The sequence below is a fragment of the Engystomops pustulosus genome, chromosome 4 (genome assembly GCF_040894005.1).
Source record: "Engystomops pustulosus chromosome 4, aEngPut4.maternal, whole genome shotgun sequence".
NCBI lineage: Eukaryota > Metazoa > Chordata > Amphibia > Anura > Leptodactylidae > Engystomops > Engystomops pustulosus.
In genome coordinates, this window is record NC_092414.1 from 155,794,498 (window position 1) to 155,817,331 (window position 22,834).

General features: G+C 42.0%; 1 protein-coding gene across 2 annotated transcripts in view; it reads left to right on the forward strand.

Annotated features, from left to right (window-relative positions):
* Positions 1–22,834, forward strand: part of LOC140127470 (tropomodulin-2-like) — a 61,939-nt gene that overhangs the window by 27,418 nt on the left and 11,687 nt on the right. For both annotated transcript variants that reach the window (XM_072148217.1, XM_072148218.1), the window contains 6 exons: positions 11,329–11,451; positions 12,675–12,749; positions 15,970–16,100; positions 18,013–18,120; positions 18,616–18,759; positions 18,840–18,984. In XM_072148217.1, the coding sequence (XP_072004318.1) occupies positions 11,329–11,451; positions 12,675–12,749; positions 15,970–16,100; positions 18,013–18,120; positions 18,616–18,759; positions 18,840–18,984 (726 nt within the window). The remainder of the gene's footprint in view (positions 1–11,328; positions 11,452–12,674; positions 12,750–15,969; positions 16,101–18,012; positions 18,121–18,615; positions 18,760–18,839; positions 18,985–22,834) is intronic.

Here is a 22,834-nt window from a genome sequence, read left to right on the forward strand (position 1 = left end):
TAAATGTTTATGTACAAATAATCTTTTTAAGTGGTATGGGGGCCCCATGCTTAATTCTGCTATGGAGCCTAGCCTCTCCTAGTTAAACCCCATATCATATAATAAATGTGCCCCGTGATCTGGAATGTGTTAATCTGCTGGACAGCATACTGGTAGTGGTTTATTAAGACAATTCCTGCTGACAGGTTCCCTTTAAGTAACCCAGCTTTATATATCCTGCACCCAGGGGCGCACCTGCCATGAGGCGAGTTGAGAATCTCGCCTCAGGCGGCACACCTCCTGCTGAACCGAGGGGGCGGCACCGTGTTCCCACCAGCCGCCCGCACCGTTCTCCTGCCCGCCCCATTCTCCAACCCGACACCGGGTTCCCGGCCGACACGCACCGAGCTCCCGTCCGCATGGCCTCCGACCAGCACCATCCTCCCGCCCGCGCTCTGGCCGCCCACTCCCCATTGACCTGCCGGAACCAAGCTGCGGGCCGCACATGCTACTGCCCGTCGGCCGTAACCATGCGACCGCCTGCAGGCCACCACCATTCTCCTGCCCGTGCTCCCGCCGGGACCGATCTCCTGGCCAGCACGCACCGATCTTCAGGCCGCTGGCACCATGGGACTGTCCGCTGGCCTGCACCGAGTGCCCGGCCACCGGTCTCCCCCACTGTCAGGACCTTAAAGGAAGGTAAAGTAACTTTATCTGTGCTTACATATATGTGTTTGTGTATATATGTGTGTGTATGTATGTGTTTATGGGTATATATGTGTATGTGTGTATCTGTGTGTATATATGTGTATGTGTGTGTGTATAGATGTTTATGTGTATATATGTGTTGTGAGACACTGAAGGGGTTAACTGTGGATGGGCGGTATGTTTCCCCTAGGTTTTGCTATTATGCAAGGCCTTAGTGCTGAGGTTGTGTTGTCCAGCACCTTGGACACAGGTGATGGGAGCAGCCTAATCAGTCTGCATAAAGCCGATGAGCAGAGCTGGAAGTGTTGTCTCTCTGGAAGGAGGCTGGAGAGCACGCAGCCTTGACCTCTGTGCCTGGAGCAGCAAAAGTGTTTTTGTTAGTGGTGAGTCAGAGAACCATTGTTTAGTTAGCACCCTGACGAGTAGGATATTATTTTGTTTTGATGCCTGAATGTGAAGGCTGTTTTATTTTGTTCCTGCTGAAATAAACACAGGCTAGACCTGTTTTGGACTGTACTTTGGTGTCACTGTCGTGAACTGCATCACAGCACCCCGCTACCACGGTCTCTACTGGGCCAAATCCTCCACAGTGTATATGTGTATATATGTGTATTTGTGTGTAAATATGTGTATATATATATGTATGTGTATATGTATATTTGCTGTATGTATGTGCAGTGTGTGTTTATGCTGTATATACTGTTTGTATATGTTTTTATATATGCTGTATGTATATGCAGTATTTGTGATATTTATCAGGGCTTCTATTTGTTACTACATGGCAGTACTCTGTATGCATTTTATACTACATGGCGGCATGCTGTATGCATTTTATACTACATGGCGGTACACTGTATGCATTTTATACTACACGGCGGTATGCTGTATGCATTTTATACTACATGGCGGTACGCTGTATGCATTTTATACTACATGGCGGTACGCTGTATGCAGTTTATACTAAATGGCGGTGCGCTGAATGCATTTTTTACTACACGGTGGTACGCCGAATGCATTTTATACTACATGGTGACACCCTGTATGCATTTTATACTACATGGCGGTATGCTGTATGCATTTTATACTACATGGCGATATGCTGTATGCATTTTATACTACATGGCGATATGCTACATGCATTTTATACTACATGGCGGTACGCTGAATGCATTTTTTACTACACGGTGGTACGCCGAATGCATTTTATACTACATGGTGACATGCTGTATGCATTTTATACTACATGGCGGTATGCTGTATGCATTTTATACTACGTGGCGGTACGCGGAATGCATTTTTTACTACATGGCGGTACGCTGAATTTTTTTTTACTACATGGCGGCATGCTGTATGCATTTTATACTACATGACGGTGCATTGTATGCATTTTATACTATATGGCGGCACGCTGTATGCGTTTTGCGGTGCTTTATTTTAACACCAAATCAATATGATGGATCTTGTTCTGACACTCCCAGATATATTACATTACATATATGGGGGGGGGGGGGCGTCTCTCTATGGCTCGCCTCAGGCAGCAGAAAGGCTTGGTTCACCTCTCCCTGCACCTGCTATGTGCCAATGTAATAGGTAATGCTATTTACTGTACCTGTATAAGCGGAATGATGGATAACACAGGGGCATTTGGCTTTAGCTGCACTTATAATTTTCTGAACACTACAGGTACTGTAAAATGTATCAATGTCCTTCTGAATTCAGAGATTTGTTCTCATTACAGAATTTTTAAAGACGTTCTGTATTACTCTCTGTGGTGTACTGGCATTTCCTGTGTCATTTTCAGGTCAAGAGCTGCAAAGCCTCAAGATAGGAGGTCTCAAGAGTGGTTTATGGGTTTTGGCCATAAGCTAACTTAAAGCCAGAGAAGTTAATGCACAGTTAATCTATTAATATCCAAAGGAGATCCATGATGACACAGTATTTAGCAATAAACTGAAACAAATGCTTATACTGGGCTTCATTTGTCTGCATGTAGATAAGTTAATGTTTGGAGGACATCAGTAGAAGGAACTTATAAGTCTCTTCTGTTTGACGCATACACAAATGATGGCTAATGGCCTTTTTTGGAAAGGCAATAAAGGCCTAATAAAAGCATTACGTCTCAGATCTGCAAATAAATAGGATTATTCTGCTCACTGGGTTATTAATATTCATTATGTTCAATTTAGGAGACAGGATTAGTGCAGTTACCCTGATTCATCTTTTGTAAGTCAATTAAAGGAAAAATGGATCATAAAATATCTATCATATTTGTCATAGATTCTGTGCGAGCGGGAGTAGGCAGTTTTAGCCTAATGTATGGTGTTTGGAATAGGGATATTTTAGCTGAGGAAGAATGATCATAATGACCTTACATCTTTTTAACTATCTGTATGCCAATTGACAATGTAGAAAACCTACTTGTCATCCGATATGCTGAATCAGTAGCCATCAATATCTGGTTGTTTTAGCGCCCCTTTGTTCAGCCAGTATACGGTAAGTTATAAAGAGAATTTAAAAACTTAACAGTGTGTTGAACATGGAGTAATATTATCTCACCAATTTTTCTTCAACCTTCTCCACTTTCTGTGTTTTTTTCCCCTGCTGTGCAATTGGCGCTCAGACTCTGGATCATACAATCTGAACCTCATTAGATTTAAAGTCATTGCATCATGTTACCAGGAGCTGCTATACTAAAGAAACCCAGCCCCCTCAGTCACTGCACTGAGAGCACATGTGCCATTTAACAACTCAGAAGACCCTTCTACGACTTAGGGTGATGCCACAAATGGCGTTTTGAACCCGTTTTTGGTCTGTTTTTAAGCAGACCGTTAAAAAACGCATCTGTTTTTGATAGGATTTACCAATAATCTTAATTAAAAATGGTCAAAAAATCGCATGGGTATTTGGACGGACTGCTTAAAAACGGACCATAAACGGGTTCAAAACACCATGTGTGGCATCACCCTCAAGAGGCTCATAGCATCATGCAAGTCAGTGAAAAGACACTGGAGCTCATTTACTTACCCGGTCCAGTCGTGATCCCGCAGCGCGTTGTCTAATGAGGATTCGGGTTCTGCCAGGATTCACTTAGGTCGTCCGTCCAATGTCCAGTAGGTGTCGCTGCTGCGCCGAGGTCCGCCGAAGTTTACCTGTTTTTTCCCGGTGCATGTGAGTGCTTGATCTTGCGACACATTTCGTTTTTTAAATTCGGTGTTTTTTCCGAATCCGTCGAGTTGTCCAATGGCCACGTGAAAGCCAGCGCGATTGCGCCGAAATCCGATCGCGTGCGCCAAAATCCCATTGGAATCCGACGCAAAACGGAAAAATTCGGGAAATCCAACGAAAGTGCGGCCGCGGAGCCCTTAGTAAATGAGCCCCACTGGTTTCTGATCCCTCAATTATTTATATGATTTAAAAGCAGATAAATTGGAGGAAAACAATTAGAATATCTGAATTCCATTAGATTTTTGTATTCCCTAGATAACCCCTTTAATAAGAGAGAATAGTTTAAGCTAGACAATCTTTGAAATTGTCATTCAATAGTTACCAGTCCCAGAAATTAATTTTCCATGAAGAAGGTTCCCAGAAAGTCTAAATGGCTTTGTCGGCATACCTATTGTTTTCTAACTATTCAACAGACAATAACCAGTTGATAAATCTTAATTTCGCCATCATATTCTGCTTTACAGATCATGCAAAAAATAAGACATTACAGAGTAATAGAATAGTTATTAGTTGAGAAAGTGTAAGAATGAGTTCTTTCTTACACTCACATCAGCTTTCAGGGGAGAGTCACCATACACAACTCATAAGTTTTTACAACCGACATTCAGTGCATATTTAATGGACCGTATGTACTCATTCCTTGCAGATGTACTGATACCAGTAAATTCTTAGTGTTTAGACTCTCTTGAATGCTCAGGCTGTAAGTAAACCCGGTAACACAGCACTGGAGATATATGTATAGTTACCATATATACTCGAGTATAAGCCTAGTTTTTCAGCACAAAATTTGTGCTCAAAAACCCTAACTCGGCTTATACTCGAGTCAACTAAAAACATAAAGACAAAACTCACCTTTCTGACGTCACCCATAGGTCCTCTTCTGTCTGAGACAGAAGAGGACCTATGGGGACGTCGGAAAGATGAGTACAGTGTTATTTTTTTTCCTACTACAGGGGTTGGGCAGGCTGTATGCTACAGGGGTTGGGCAGGCTGTATGCTACAGGGGCTGGCAGACTATATACTGGGAGGCTGTAACCAATGCATTTCCCACCCTCGGCTTATACTCGAGTCAATAGGTTTTCACAGTTTTTTGTGTTGAAATTAGGGGTCTCGGCTTATACTCGGGTCGGCTTATACTCGAGTATATACGGTATTTTATAACATTTTATAGTGTTATAAGTATACTAGAATAAATGTACATTTTATAGGATTTTATAGATGATTGTAGTGACAGAAGGGAAAGCTAATGGAGAACAGGAACCCTAGCACTGTAAAACGAGCCTATTACACATGTGTCATTGTTTAGATTTTAGCTATATAACTATATACTGCTTCATACACAAGATTAAAACCTTTGGTGGTCCCCTCTAGCGTGATTTCGCTAGCACAGCTAAATAAATATGTGTCTCTTGGCGCTGTATGCAACTACAATCCTATAGTTGGCAATAACGTAATGGAGATTTGCAAAAACAGAATCTGCTCTTTAATTGCTTCCAGATCCTGCATATCCACAGGGCTCACAGGAGTGTTACACTAACGCAGAAATGTCGCTTTCTTGTTAATCTTGTTTACTTTGATCTTGTTAGTTAATTGTATGACATTCCCTACAAATCTGTCCTATTAGAGATCGCCTGATGTTAGATGTTTTGCATTTGTTAGCAAAACTGTCATAAGACTGAGACGAATTGTCAGTATTCCTTGTAGAAACAGGAAAATTTGCAATATAAAACACAACTTTGAAGCCATTATAATGGAGTGTATAATATAATCCCCATTCAGCCATTAGGCCTCATGCAGACAGTCGTGTTCTCTCTCAGGCTGTAACCTGGGCGAGCACAGGGCTAGGTGGAAGGAGGAAGATGGGGTGAGCGCTCCTCACCCCTCAATTCTCCTTAGATTGGGCAGAATGGTGGCTGAGTGGGTAGCACTTCTGCCTTGCAGCACTGGAGTCCTGGGTTCAAGGTCAACATATGCAAAGACTTTGTATCTTCTCTCCGTGTTTGTGTGGGTTTCCTCTGGGTACTCCGGTTAGGTGAGCCCCATGGAGACAGGGACCAATTTGGCAAGCTTTGTGCAGCACCGGCTAATCTGTGTGTGCTATATAAATAAAGAATTATTATTATTATAATTATAGAAATCCAGGTGCCCGACTCAATCACTGTGCTGTGACACCCTGTGTATCATAGACCACTATGGGAGCTGTGATACAGCCGCAAATTGTTCAGGCATATCACAGCACCCAATTCGGTCGTATTGGTCGTACATGATTTGGCTTGAAGATAGTTGACAACAATATCATACTCACACTGCACTTCAAAAATATCTGTCGCTTTTGTTTCAGCGCTGACAGTGGTTACACTAGCCTGCGGCGCACATAAACACTGGACGAAGGGTGACTCAATAGCAAGACCAAATATGCTGAAGTACCCTTTAGCCAGTACAGTTTAGAAGCAACCAAATAAAGCGACAGACAGTAACACAGCACGTCTGTTTGTATAGTCCTGCACCAATTTTTAAGAAAGAAAAATAAAGGCTACGTTTTATTTTTTTGTTAAATACCTCCAACTACAGGGAAAAAATCAGTGATCATGAGCCCTTAGGCTGAAACAACTACCTTACAAATAAGACATAACAACTGAGATATCAGTTGTCATCTACTATAGGTTTTCACAAAATTTGAAAAGAAAGTCGGATTCTAGAACTACTGTTTATCCTATTATGTTACAAGTGATCCATACCTGTGCAAAGAGGTCCTGTCATATCTTTCACCGTACCCTATCTATTACAGAACATGTACTATATGCATTTCCTGCAAATTTACAATTACAATCTCCTGTTATTCCTTCTGGATACGTGTGGATACATAGTTGCACGTCTGTGACCTATGGGCGCCTGTACACTATGTGCCCTGCAGTGGTAAATTCTTCAGGATCACCATTAATCGCCATATCATGCTTGGCAAGTACAAGTGCAGCCTGGTAGCTCGCAGAGTTAACCACTACACTGCACACTGTGTATAGGCACTCCTAGGCCAATGACATTCAACAGATGTGCATTTTAGCCTGTAATACTCCTGCTCTATAATCAACTGAAAACATTCCTGGTTCCTAAGTGACTATGTTTTCCTATCACTCCCCCTGATTTTGTCATTAGTTTAATTAAAGACTCCTTACTGTTCTATGATCCGTGACAAGCAACCCAGAGGGTGATGTCATTCTTGCTTTGATACATTTTTTATTAATATTTGCAGTAAAGCATGGTATCTAATTTTACCTCTCAGCTCTTGTTAGCAAAGACCTCATTCCCATAGTTCCATATACTCCATGATCTATAAAGTGCTGCGGAATATGATGGCATAGCTCCCAACCGTCCCGATTTTGACGGGACTTTCCCGCTTTTCGTACCCCTGCCCCGCGTCACGGGCAGCTATGATATTGTCACGAATTTTCCCCCCAGGTCCCGCTTTGTCCCGGCGCTGTGTCCGCATAGTAAATACTTTGAAAGTCTGAACTCACAGTACAGAATGGCTTCTACAGACATCGGGCAGGGAATCCTTTTCAGAGAAGTGTCGGGCTTAGCGCAGAGCAGGGACCACGTCATCAGCTTCAGATCTGTCCATATATGGTCGCTGCATCTCCTAGGGTTCCCCAGAGCAGACATCGGGCAGGGAATCCTTTTCAGAGAAGTGTCGGCTCAGCCGGAGAGCAGGGACCACGTCATCAGCTTCAGATCTCTATCTGTCCATATATGGTCTCCAGGTCTTCCCCAGACACAAGCTCTTTATATAATTAAATTACATAAAGTTTTGGCCAGGCTGAGATTCGAACCTGGGACCCTCTGCACCATAGACAGGAGCCTTAACCAACTGAGCTATAAGCCCAGAGATACAGAGCTGAGGATTTCTGGTAAGTAAGACATGTTATCTGCCATTTACACTGTGATACAGACTAATGCACTGATATATAGAGAGGGATCTTCTCAGAGATTATTATTGTAATTATTCAGACTATTATTATTATTATTATTATTATAAATTTTATTATTATGGAGATGATTATTAATAATGGTAAAAATAATAATAATCATCTCAATAATAATAATAATAATAATAATAGTCTCAATAATTACAATAATCTGAGAAGATCCCTCCCTATATACCAAGGCAGTATGTAGTTCTTAGTTACCAAAATTCTCCACTTGTTAATCACTGAGGTTATAGCTCAGTGGGTTGAGGCGCTGTGTTATTATTGTACATGGACACTGCAGGTTCTGGGTTCAAATCCCAATGAGGATAATTTTTTTTTTTTTTTAAATTATGATTTTTATTATTTTTAATATGGTTAAAATTTGGGGCGTGGCCAGGGAGTGATTGGGGGTGTGGCTTAGGGGGATCGCCGCGGCACGCTACGCGTGCCGCCATTTTGTCCCTCTTTCCTTTTCCCAAATGTTGGGAGGTATGTGATGGTGCTATATAAATATGGATTTATTTTAAAATAATCTTACTAGACATACAGACAGACAACCCTTAGTTACAAACGGACCTCTCTGCCTACAGTGACCTCTAGTGAAGCTCTCAGGATGCTGGTAATTTACTGAACTTTGGCTCCAGGTTGCAGTGGTCAACATAAGACTTATGAAAGATGTCTGCAATTAAGCTATATTGTTAATGCTTGTTCCCATGAGAACTCAAAAAATATCAAAATATTATAAATGTAGTTACAGTTACAAAATATACTTGTTCCGACTTGCATACAAATTCAACTTAAAGGGAACCTAGGGCAGCACACTGGGTGGCTAGCACTTCTGCCTTGCAGCGCTGGAGTCCCAAGTCCCACCCAGGTCAACATCTGCAAAGAGATTTTATGTTCTCTCCGTGTTTGCGTGGGTTTCCTCCAACACTCAAAAAAACCCAAACATACTGGTAGATTGATTAGATTGTGAGCCCTATGGGGACAGGGACCAATTTGGCATACTCTGTGCAGCTCTGCGTAATCTGTAGGCGCTGTATAAATAAAGGATTATAATTATTATTAACCCGTCACCACATTTTTTAACAAAAACAGCTAGTACAGGTTCCCATGGAGCCTTATTAATTAAATGACACCCTTCTTTTAGCTACAAATGGTTTCCCTCACATCCCCGTAAAATCAACTCAGCAATTCATGTCAAGTGACCATGGTGATGTTATCTAAGGTCCTTTACACTGAAATATTTGCAAAGTCTACCCCAGGTATGTACCTAATCACATGAAATAACAGCGATTTCATAGGATCATATACATACATGTGGTAGATGTTAATGTTAGTGGGTAAAGCAAATGTTACTGGGTAAAGGACCTTAGAAGACATCACGCTGGTCACATGACATGAAGTGTAACAGAACTCTCAATCTTCCAGCAGGGCACTGTGTAAAACATTTATGGCTATGATTTTTGGCAGGGGAGGCTTGTGGACCATTGACAATTGTTCTATTTTTCTAGTCGGATTTATGTGTGATAAGGTGATGTAACACCAAGCATAAAATGGTTTTTGGCTCTTTCATAATTACTTGTTGTTTGTTTTGAGATTCTGCTAAATTAATTTTCCTTGAGCAGTCTACCCCCGCAAAAGAAAATTTTACTTTGCAAACATAGGTAGTTGTGCTTGCGGATATATCTAGTTCCTTGTTCTACAGACATACATGAGATATTGAGAATAACTATTTGAAACTCGAGTACATATAAACCTGTTAATGATTGAAGGTCTCTACATAGTTAAATTATTTGGGTTACACAGAGGTGACAGAACAGAATGCTGTAAGCTCAGCCCAACCCTTCTCATAGCCTCTAGTCGATTGGAAATTGTTCTCTCCAAAATATAAATTTCTCTCCAGTCTTGATAACGTAAAGGGTGTGTACAGTTATCGCCCATGAGAAAAATTTTACAATTTATGTATTAAGCACTTCAACTTTTAACACATGCCGTACTTGAAACTGTGATTCAGTCCCCAGTGTCTGTAAACAACGCGCCTGCATTACTCACTGCCATAGTGGTCACTTATTAGACTTTAGAGAAGACTCAGAGAAGTTTTACTGAACAGAGACTGATCACAGATGCCCATTGGCTGAGATGAAGTATGTATCCTTGACCCTTGAATAAAATACAGGCCAAATTATGATTGAAATGTGAAGAGAAATTTTTGTTTGCCAAAAAGATATCTTGGATTGGGACTGAAATAGTTTTATAAAACCTACAAAGATTATTTTTTGTTGTTGTACAGAGTGCCAGATATACTTATACTTAGTAAATGTGGACGCCAGGTTAGACCAGATTTAGCTATAGACTCCACTGCTTTTTTGCCCTTGATCCCTACCTCATTCTCTGCCCAATCAAACCAAAAGTGGGGTACACTAAAAACTGGTGGTGATAGGGCTTGTTACATTTCTCCACTGCCCAAAAACTGACAGAGAAGGCATAATAAACCTACCCCAATGTTTCCTTTAAAAGAGTTAGCCCTTACTAAGATTTATTAACGGGATAGGTAATAAACATATTTTTGGGGCTGCCACAACTTACTAATAGTTGGATGCTTTCCATGTAGAAACATTCATACAAAATAAATTATGTCTGGTTATCTATGACACTGAAGGATTTAAAGATTTAGAGATTTAAGAATCTTGCCTTCGTGGGAATACCCCTTTAAGTGACTGAGATCACTTTTCATAAAATGTGAAAACCACATCACTTATCCCAACACACATTTAGCCCATTCCTAGAAAATAATTATTTATTAATTATTTATCTGGTCCTATGATCTCATCATATGCTCTTTATCTTCTTCAGCATCTGTTTATAAGCTGGGATTACAACTCCCACAAAGCCTTGTACAGCAGGCTGTGGGAAGTAAGCTCTTCCTCTATCCTGCCCGTCCCTCTCTGTTTTTCCCTGTCTGTTAATAAACTTCAGTCCACCCTGTAGGTCTGAGTCTAATACAGCACCCTGTGTAATTTCCCAGCTAGTTCACCCTCCCAGTCTGTCAGCACAATGCACTACAGCACTCCCTTCAAGTCCCCCTTTATTTTCTGTGTGTGCACTTTTGGTTTAGTGCTCTTCCATAAAAACCAAATAACCCACTTATAGAATGATATCTCTCAGTTTCTTATTTCCAGCGGTGGACATCTGCGTTTGCTCTTCTTTCTTTACTATAGTCATCATTTTGTTCTTCTCTCTATCTTCATTATAGCTGAACACACTTACTTCCTTATACATCAGGATTATATTCTCCCTCTGAATACTGGGACATAGCTGAAGTATTCGTTCAGTTGGCATGATTGGATATGAAAATCATATTTAGAAATCATATTTTGAATGACCAGCTGCATGTGTTACTGTAGTAATATAAATTTTATGCTGTGATTAAGATACAGTTTTCTTCTAGGTAAGGTATTTGTTCCCAAGCACATGCCCATGGAGCGGGAGCCAGAAGAGAGGGTGACCTTGGAGCCTGAACTGGAAGAAGCACTTGCAAGTGCTACAGACACAGAACTGAGTGACCTTGCTAGTAAGTAGGCAATGTCACTGACTGTAACTGATTTTATAACATAGATGTGTGTGAGAGGCCTCCATATGGAGATAAGGATCAAGCTGTTGGATTTGAACTTTCTTGATGAGCCATTATCAGAGGAGCATGACTGGAGCCTTTCACCCAATCCAAAAAAAAGTATCACATGGTACTAGTTAATATTTAAAGGGAACCTGTCAACAAAAATTGGCCCAATAAACTATCAGTAGTTCAACTGTCAAGCAGTTGAACAGCTTCTAGATCATATGTCTTTCATGGCCCACCTTGGTGGCATCATCCAGAAAATCAACTTTGAAGTGAGATGTAAGTTAGATGTTTAAAGTCAGGGAGGTGGAGAGATTAACACCAAGCTCTCCCTGCCTCTGATCACATCCTACCATGTGATTGACATCATGCACTGGACTTCGGGAGATCTGATAAATCATGTTGCTGGATGCAGGACCATCAATTACAATAAAGAGGGCAAAGAAAGAAGGCTTCAGTGTTAAAATCTCCGCCTTCTTGACTTAATAAAGCCAATTTACATCTAACTTCAAAGTTGATTTTCCGGATGATGCCATCAAATTAGTCCATGAAAGAAACATGATATAGGACCTGCTCAACTGCTTGACAACAGACTGGTAGTTGTTTATTAGGCCAATTTCTGCTGAAAGGTTCCCTTTAACATCAGGGGTGATGGGATGCAGCGTATTTTCTCTTGCCATCCACAGAATGCCCATGCAGCTATGGTGGAGCAGGAAGCAATAGACTCCCTGCTCTCCCGTTCAGAGTGGGCTGTTTATTAGGGGTCTCCAAGAAAAAACTTTGCTTAGGGCTCCAGTATTACCATACCCGGCCCTGATGAACCTGTGGTGATGATGTTCTCTTTTGCTACAAACTTCTAGCCAGTAATGTAGTTTAGGGCATATCCATCTGTTCATATAATGATGCTCTTGTCCTGCACCATTACGATAAATGAAAAGTTCCTATTTATCAGTAATATGCCTTCTTAATAGATGTCATGTATTGCTTCGTGTCTATCATAACTTGCTGTATTTTATGTATTATATTTTATGTATTACATGTGTTAGTTTACCTATTGAAAACATCATGAGGCTTATAATAACTAGACATGAATGCACATGTATGCCCATTTTATCTTGTGTCAGCATGTACCATTGTGAGGCCTTGGTTATATTAAATGCTATTCTTGTATATTTAAGCTGTCCTAGGAGTGCAACATTTTTCCAGCCGGCCAAAGGGAAATGAAGATGGATCAGACGGAGCAGACCTTAGAAGTAAGAACGCATAACAAAAAATGACTAGCTTTTTACAAGACGCCTACTGATAAGTAGGCTGGTGGATTTCTATGTTTGATTATACCTTTTTTTTGATAGGTTGAATTACCGTATATACTCGAGTATAAGCCGACCCGAGTATAAGCCGAGACCCCTCATTTTACCACCAAAAACTGGGAAAACCTATTGATTCGAGTATAAGCCGAGGGTGTAGTATACAGCCAGTCTCCGTGTAGTATACAGCCAGCCCCCATGTTGTATACAGCCAGCCCCCAAGAGGTATACAGCCTGCCCCCATAGAGTATACAGCCTGCCCCCATAGAGTATACAGCCTGCCCCCATAGAGTATACAGCCTGCCCCCATAGATTATACAGCCTGCCCCCATAGAGTATACAGCCTGCCCCCATAGAGTATACAGCCTGCCCCCATAATGTATACAGCCTGCCCCCATAATGTATACAGCCTGCCCCCTGCCAAGCGAATAAAAAAATAAAAAACGTAATACTCACCCTCCGGTGTCCCGATCTTCAGCGCGGGTCCCGATCTTCAGCGCGAGGCTCCCGATCCTCGGCGCGGCACCAGGCGGCGGGTCCTCTTCTCTCTTCTGTAGCCGGCAGATCATGTCCATGTGATCTCCCGGCGGGCGCGCACTAGGATACCGCGGTGTCGCGGCTGATGACGTCATCAGCCGCGACACCGCTGCATCTTATTGTGCGCCCGCCGGCAGATCACATGGACGCGATCTGCCGGCTACAGAAGAGAGAAGAGGACCCGCAGCCGCCTGGTACCGCGCCGAGGATCGGGAAGCCTCGCGCTGAAGATCGGGACCTGCGCTGAAGATCGGGACACCGGAGGGTGAGTATTACGTTTTTTTTTTTTTTTTTCTTGATTCGTGTATAAGCCGAAGTGACGTTTTTCAGCACATTTTTTGTGCTGAAAAACTCGGCTTATACACGAGTATATACGGTAATATTTTTCTTGGAGAATGAACCATGCATTCCACAATGCAATACATAAAGTATTTAATATGGTTCCCCTTGGTGGCCCATTCTTTCCATGGTCATGTTGAAGAGGACTTAAAGGAAATATTCCGTTAGTTTTTATGCATTTTTATGCATACCTTGAGAATGCTGTAGCTACACTAATGCAGAAATATATCTTGTTTAATCCCTGATCCGAGTGGTTTTGCTAAAAAAACTATTCTAAAATTCTACACCTTGGGAAAGCTGGGTTGCATGCAGGCTGCCTACATAAACACATTACACAGAGATTCCTGAACTGTCCAGACTGGACTAATCAACCTGAGCTGGATGATTTATACACAGCAGCTGGGGGATGGTGCAGCGATTTATTACTTCTGCCTGTCAGGGACAACACAGTGATGACGTATTCTGCTTATACTGGGCAGGACAAGGCTGCAGCAGTGCATATTTAGGGAAAGAAGAGAAGCGCCGAAGCAGCCACAGGAGCAAGACATTCATTGTCACAATTTTATATTAGTTTTTTCACCAAAACCCTACAGTTCAGTGATTAAACAAAATATGCTTCTGCATCAGAGTATCTACATAATGCATCAAATCAAATGGTAGATTTCCTTTTAAAGGGGTTGTCAAGCAAATAATTGGTATGGTTTGTGTAATGAAAAGTTATTAACTTTGCCTATATTCTTTCTGTATCAATTCCTTATGGATTTCAACATCTCTCCTTCTATAGAAAGATTCTATAATTACTTCCCGTGAATAGAAATATACTGATGGTCGTGGGATGGACATACAGCTGCACATGTTTTTAGTATCACACGGCTCTCATTATTCTGTGTGATAATAACGGCTCATGCACCTGCATATCTATCACAGGACCATGGACAGATTTCTATGCACTGGAAGTAAACATAAAAGCTTTATATAGAACGACAGCAAGCAGAGATGTGGAAAACAGTGAGGAATTGATACAGAAAGTGTATTGGCAAAGTGTAAAACTTTTCATTATACAAACCATGTCAATTATTTGCGGAAAGTGGACAACCCCTTTAATCTTTATTCACATGAATATGAATATAGTCCATGTGTTGTCCGTTTTGTAACATTAGCACTTGGCAATGGTAAACGCCATACAATTAAATAGATCAATTCACACTTAATTTTTTTTAATGAACTGTGTGATTGATCTGTTAAAAAATACAGCATGTCCTAGGTGGGTCAATTTATCACAGACTACACATAGAAAAATATCCATCCTCTGTTCACCTGAACATTTTCCTTGAGTTCTGTTACGTTGTCTATCATTTTCCCAGAGCAAAAGTGCAAATAAGGTTTGACACTCAGGGTATCATTTACTAAGGGCCCTATTCGCGTTTTCCCAACGTGTTACCCGAATATTTCCGATTTGCACCGATTTTTCCCTGTATTGCCCCGGGTTTTTGGTGCACGCGATCGGATTGTGGCGCATCGGCGCCGGCATGCACGTGACGGAAATCGGGGTGTGTGGCCGTACGAAAACCCGACGGATTCGGAAAAACCGCCGCATTAAAAAAAAAAGTGGCGCTTACCTTCACTCAGCCTGGCTCAGTGTATTCTAGTGCGTTTCGATGCTCTTCAGCGCAGCAGTGAGATCTGGTGGACGTCGGAGGAACTGCCTTAGTGAATTGCCGGAAGACCTGAATCCACCGCAGAGAACGCGCCGCTGGATCGCGAATGGGCCGGGTAAGTAAATCTGCCCATCAGTTTTCATAGGTTTCTACAAACTCTACATCTATGGGGCACATTTACTTACCCGGTCCAGTCGCGATCCAGCGGCGCATTCTCCGACGAGGATTCGGGTTCTGCCGGGATTCACTAAGGTCCGTGCGTCCGATATCCACCAGGTGTCGCTGCTGCGCCAAGGTCCGCTGGAGTTCACCTTCCTCTCCTCGGTGCATGTAAGTGCTGATCTTGCGACACAAATTCTTTTTTAAATTCTGCGGTTTATCCGAATCCGTCGGGTTGTCCGCCGACCACACCCCCCGATTTCTCTCCCGTGAAAGCCGACACCGATGCGCCAAAATCCGATCGTGTGCGCCAAAATCCTGGGGCAATTCAGGGCAAATCGGAAATATTTGGGAAATCCGACAAAAGTGCGCAATTCGGACCCTTAGTAAATGAGCCCCTATATGTTCACATATGAAGTCATGCTGATGTTAAGCCAATCTCCATGTCTACACAAAACCATCTTCTCTTGTAGATGTTGTAAAAGCTGAAAAGGTAAAACCTACATTTGAAGATCCACCAAACCCGACTAATGTGGAAGAGGCCTTGCAGAGGATAAAAGCTAATGATCCTTTCCTTGTTGATGTCAACTTGAACAACATTAAGGTTTGTATTCACATCTTGTGAGACTTTGAGGCGCATATGAATTTGCTGTACGTAGCATATTATAGAAATGAGGTAAATAAAGCTTCCTCATGTTTTACTTGTGTTTGGAAATCAGCTGGAAGTAGGAGGGACTGTAAGTGAAAGTGCTCCTCCATGATCACACGTCTGAGGCCACGCAGTGTGTGCACAAACCATGTACAGTCCTTTTCTTTTCTCTGCAGGTTGTGTTTTATATCCATCCTGTATTTAGTTTTCCATCTTAGCTTCTGTCCCTCATCGGGCCTTCTCTTTTCCCTTCTCTAATGTCTTGCTGACAATAAGGCCCTGTTCACAACACATCAGAGGACTATAATCAAATAAGTTTGACAGAGGTCAGCGACGTATGCCACAAAGAGGCAGGTGGAGTGCTTCCCCATGAATACACCAGACTCATGAACCGTATGCATAATTTTATTTTAAAATGGCTGGTAGACAAGCGGCACACAATGTGGCTGTAATATACACCTATGTTTGACACCTAAAATCTTACAACTGAGCATAATGGGCATAGCTTTTCAATGGGATTATGAGGCATCACACTTCTAAATAGCACTGGGGTACATTTACTAAGAGCAGTGAAAACTGCATTAAATGTATTTGCCTGTGAAAGTGCAGGGTGTGTCGTGTTCATGATTTCTTCATGAATCTGGTGCACCGGAACGCCCTCTAATGTGTGTCGCATGATGCCTAGTGCAGCTGCACCAGAAACACAAATGTGGTGCAGACTTGTTTTATATACCTATGCAAGCAGTTAGCACCTAAAGAATGTGCATAGTCCACCAGAAAACTGGCGCATGACCCTTAATATATGTGCCCCACTGTGTTTTGTATTAGTGTGGACACCCGTACTGCGGGCATATAATAATGTCCTACTAAGTTACCGTATATACTCAAGTATAAGCCGACCCGAGTATAAGCCGAAACCCCTAATTTCAACACAAAAAACTGGGAAAACCTATTGACTCGAGTATAAGCCGAGGGTGGGAAATGCATTGGTTACAGCCTCCCAGTATACAGCCTGCCCAACCCCTGTAGCATACAGCCTGCCCAGCCCCTGTAGTAGGAAAAAAAATAACACTGTACTCATCTTTCCGACGTCCCCCATAGGTCCTCTTCTGTCCCAGACAGAAGAGGACCTACAGGTGATGTCAGAAAGGTGAGTTTTGACTTTATTTTTTTAGTTGACTCGAGTATAAGCCGAGTTAGGGTTTTTTTAGCACAAATTTTGTGTTGAAAAACTAGGCTTATACTCGAGTATATAAGGTACTTAGGAATTACTGATGATTGTATTTTCCTTGAGAATGTGAGTTATGAACATACTACCGCCTGGTGTGGTAGCCCCCCACCTTAGCCTCTGTTCATACATGCAATATACTTTTGTGATCCATTAATGATGTCCAGAATAGAGAAGCATTCTGAAATGTTGCTAAAACGGGACCTGTCTGCACTATTGGAAGTTAAAGGGATCGTCCAGTGGTTACAAAACGTGGCTGTTTTCTTCCAAAACAAAGACAAAGATGAATGGAGCTTAGCTGCAATACCACGCACTACCTATGGAACTGTTTTTAACTTTTAATGTTTAAAAAGAGTAAATTCTGATTTATATGTAGTTTAATTTATACATCTTGAAGTGAACAGTAGAAAGGGGCAATTGCGGATGTCTAAATATTTGTGTTAGACGTCTTCACAACCTATTTGTGGCTATTAACAGCACGGTCAATAATTGGCTTTTATTAACTTAGATTTCATGTTCATTGGCTCAGTTTAATCTCATGTGACAACTTATACTATCATTTTTTGTTCTTGCGGTATTACCAATGTTTTATTTTTTTGTTCTTTTCCTTCTATTTTTGTTTTATTTACTGAACTGTAGAACATCCCAATACCGACCCTAAAGGATTTTGCAAAGTCTTTGGAATCTAATACCCATGTGAAGTGTTTTAGCCTTGCAGCAACACGAAGCAATGATCCAGTAGCTATTGTAAGTATATATACATGTCACGGTGCTTGGATCCATAAATATATATCACTGAAATTGAATGTAGAAGGCTAATTGATAATAAAGACAGACTTTGGTTCCTATGGCAATAACAATTCGTAAGGTTCTTAAAGGAGGCCATATACTGTAATAAAGAGTTGTAGTATGGGAGGGTCCACTTGTAGTAGGGTCCTCTGTAGCTTGTTCTCTAGTGCTAGTACGTTTATCTTTGCACCTCTTTCTGGTATATGGTAACACATTTACCTTGAGGTGTAGCATGCAAATGTTTACATTTCTACCACCAGATGTTGGGGGGAGATTTGGGCACTTTGGTTTGTCCATTCCATTAGTTCTTCAGATGGAGTGTGGCACTGCTTGTCTCCTCTTTGCCAAGTCTGGGATGCATACACCAAGCCAAGCGTTTGTTTTTTGGGAAGTAGTGGTAGATAAATTGTTTGACCAGCTTCAATCATTATTTACCAGACTGTCATTTTAAAGGCTTTTGCAGATATGTTGAAAGTTAATAAAACATTGAGGAGTCTCAACGTTGAAACAAACTTCATAACAGGAACTGGAATTTTGTCCCTTGTAGAAGCTCTAAAGCAAAATCGAACCCTGACAGAAATTAAGATTGCCAATCAGGTAATGGTATACTCCTTTATTTAGCCCTGGAGAGCATCTTATAGCTCAGATCCATCTCCCATCGTTTTTCTTGTCTGCAGAGACAACAGCTGGGAACTGCCGTGGAAATGGAAATTGCTCAGATGCTTGAAGAGAATTCAACAATTCTTAAATTTGGATATCAGTTTACACAGCAAGGTCCAAGGACCCGAGTAGCTGCAGCCATTACAAAGAATAATGACTTAGGTAAGTGCATAGCACATCCAGCAGGGTAAATGTAATACTAGATATCAATTGCTATACCAGTATGATCAGCAGATGTCAGACATCAAAGATTAAGAAGTCAGACACCAGAGACTTCAGGGAAAGCAGCTCCTAAGGTAAAGGAGCAGAGTACAGTCAGTGCACGTAGGTGGATGAACCACCTGCTATATCATCATTAACATTTTAGATTTTATAGAGAACACTATGGACAGTACAGATGATACAGAAAACATGATAAAAGGTTAAATAAGATAAAAAGAGAAAAATAGATTTTTTTTTACCTCAAATAGATTTTTCAGAAGTTATAGAAGTGTAGAGACCTATTTAAAATAAAAAAAAACACCTTTACTTTTACAGAGATATTACATGTCTATTGCTCTGGCCTATGACAGCACGTACAACAAGTCATTGGCTGAGTAAGTCATTGTCACGTAAATGTGCTAGAGAGGAGGAACATTTAAAGGACACCTGTCATCAGGTCTGTGTCACTTGTCCTGTCACTACTACCTGTTGGAGCAGCTCACAAGGATCCCATCCCAGCCTTTATCTAGTTATTTCATACATTAATCATTGTAAAATCATCTATTCTTTATTATGTAAATGAGGCTGGTCACATGGTCAGAGGCAGTGATGTCACTCCTGTCCCCTCTCCTCCCCCTGCTCATGTCTGTGTGTAATGTATAGTAAAGCATTGCTGGTGTCTATGCTGCATCTGCTGACATGCTGCATCCTCCTGATACACATGTGTGGGACACAGACATCAGCTACACAAGTACCTGACATGTTCTGCTATAACATGGCTGCCTGGAGCTGTTGTATCTCTCCTATACACACACTCACATGCACACACAGGCTGCAGGAGGTGTGGCCACCAGCAAGCACATGGAGCAGCTGTCAGTCAAGCACTGGGGGTGTGTACTGAGCATTTAAACCCACACCTAGGCGCTACTGCGCATGTCTGAGGAAGGACGGTTTCCCCTCCGAAACGTCACTAGACTCACCTGGCGCTCGGTGTCTCAGTGAAGCCATGGAAGATTGAGTGTGGACTTTTCAATATGACTACGGCATACTACAACCGAAGAAGGGTGAAGTACTTATGCCAAATGTACCATTGTATATGCTATTGAACGATAAAACAGTTTTGCAAAAGAATTTTTTGTGGTCTAAAGTGTAACTGCTGAACGTTGAATATTAGGAGTGTGAGAGACTCCGAAACATAGACCAGTGTACACACTTAAGAAAAAAGAAGGAGCTACATATGTTTTAAAAGGGTGTGGCTGTACCTCCCACTCATGAATAAGCTGGACAGCTTGAATATGCTAATGACTCATTGCACATTTCACAGGTCATTTGCATACATCTTTAGGACCTCATTGCTTAGGTTTACAGGCATGTAGAGGGACAATGAAGGGATAGAGGCAATGCTCTCTAATGGCAGTTTATGAAAATATATTTAGTTTAGGGGGGTTATTTTGCATGACGGGTTCTCTTTAAATCTGTCGAGAGCATGTTGTAGAGGAATGTACTGTGAATTTTCAACATCCTTTTATCATTTTTGTCAATTACACCATTTCCCAAATTTTTTCAGTTTAATCCATCTTATCTGACTGAAAGGATAGTGGTACAGGCTGGAAAAGCAGGGCTCCAGGTAGACAGCCCTGGGTGCAACAACTGCCTCATTAACATATAGATTACACGGTAGATTAAATTGGGAATATCTCAAAAACCTCATTATATACTGATATAATAAAGGTATTTTTTTAAATCAAAGTTATTTTCTCTTGAACACTCTGCCAGCAGATTATACTGCTTGGGGGAGATGTTAAAGGACATCTACCACCATTTTCTCAGTGGTAGACTGTCCCATATGCCCCCCTCATTACCTAATGCTTAATATGGAGCCTCACGGGGGCCCCCTTTGCACTTCCTCTGGGGCCCCCCGTGGTATGGAGAAAGTAAATTTTTATGTACCGTATATTGAAATGAGCTGGAGGCACTCAGGGTCTCGTCCAACGAGCGCCTCCTGGCTCCTCTGAAGCCTAATTTATTCACACCCCGCCTCATTCTTATGCAGCATTCCCAAGTCCAGCACGGTCAGGCAGCAGGTTACTTCATCCGGCACTCTTGAATTCTAGCACAAGCACAAGATCTTCTGTCTTGCGTAGGTATCCAGTGGATGCCGGATCCAAGAATGGCGGATGACGTCATGGGTGTTGAATAAATTAGGCTTCGGAGGAGCCAGGAGGCGCTCGTTGGACGAGACCCTGAGCGCCTCCGGCTCATTTCAATATACATAAAAGTTTATTTTCTCCATACCACAGGGGCCCCGGAGGAAGCGCAAAGAGGCTCCATAGGGAGCATAATGTAACGAGGGGGGCATATGGGACAGTCTACCACCGAGAAAATGGTGGTAGATGTCCTATAAGACTTCCTTTGAAAGATAAATATAGTCTATTTTATTTTACAGTTTCCCACCCTTCAAAATTTTTTCAATAAATCTGTATTGATATGTTTCACTCTGATCCTCATTTGTATCATGTGTTTTACTCCAGGACTGCATTCACAATAATGCTATTTTGGAAATAGTCAGAAACTTGTAACGTCTAATATAATTACAGAAGTCATTTTTAGAAACTTAATTGTTGTGCAAAAGGGTAATTACTAGAGATGAGCGAACACTAAAATGCTCGGGTACTCGTTATTCGAGACGAACTTTTCCCGATGCTCGAGTGCTCGTCTCGAATAACGAACCCCATTGAAGTCAATGGGAGACTCGAGCATTTTTCAAGGGGACCAAGGCTCTGCACAGGGAAGCTTGGCCAAACACCTGGGAACCTCAGAAAAGGATGGAAACACCACGGAAATGGACAGGAAACAGCAGGGGCAGCATGCATGGATGCCTCTGAGGCTGCTTAAACGCACCATTATGCCAAAATTATGGGCAACAGCATGGCCATGACAGAGTGACAGAATGAAGCTAGATAGTATCTAAAACATGCAATAATTGACCCTGACACTATAGGGGACGGCATGCAGAGGCAGCGGCAGCAGGCTAGAGAGTGTCATGGCGACATACCCTAAATTGACTCAGGCTTCAAACCAATGGGTGGCAGAGAGGAACCAAAGGAGGTGAGCAAGAAGTGCTCAAATAATATCGGTACATGATAAAAGTTTGCCAGTATATTTTGTGGATTACACAGCAGGGTGGCGACAAAGTTAACATGGAAGCCATGAAAACAACCCAAAATTCTGCCTGACACAGCTCGTTTGATAAGGGGACCATGTATGGAGGCAGTGAACTAGTAGTAGATTAAAGGTGCTGCAGTTAAAACTATGTTAGTTGGATCTTGGCATGGAGCTGGCGCTCCGCTGCCAGACGAGCTTTCGCCAATCCAAGCCCCTGTCTCTAGGCTACTCCCCAAACAGCACTTTTGTATAAGATCAAGTGTAGTAGCGTTCTTATAAGTTTAGGATATGCCGGGTGAGGGGAATGTAAACAGATGCGCAAGAAGCGCATGATGCGCATGGAGCTGGCGCTCCGCTGCCAGGCGAGCTTTCGCAAATCCAAGCCCCTGTCTCTAGGCTACTCCCCAAACAGCACTTTTGTATAAGATCAAGTGTAGTAGCGTTCTTATAAGTTTAGGATATGGCGGGTGAGGGGAATGTAAACAGATGCGCAAGAAGCGCTGAAATAATATCCCTAAATGGTAAAAGTTTGCAAGTATATTTTGTGGATTACACAGCAGGGTGGCGACAAAGTTAACAACTTTGATGTGGAATGCCCTGTAATAGCTCTTGGGCGGTGTGCCTTTTATCGCCTAGGCTCAGCAGT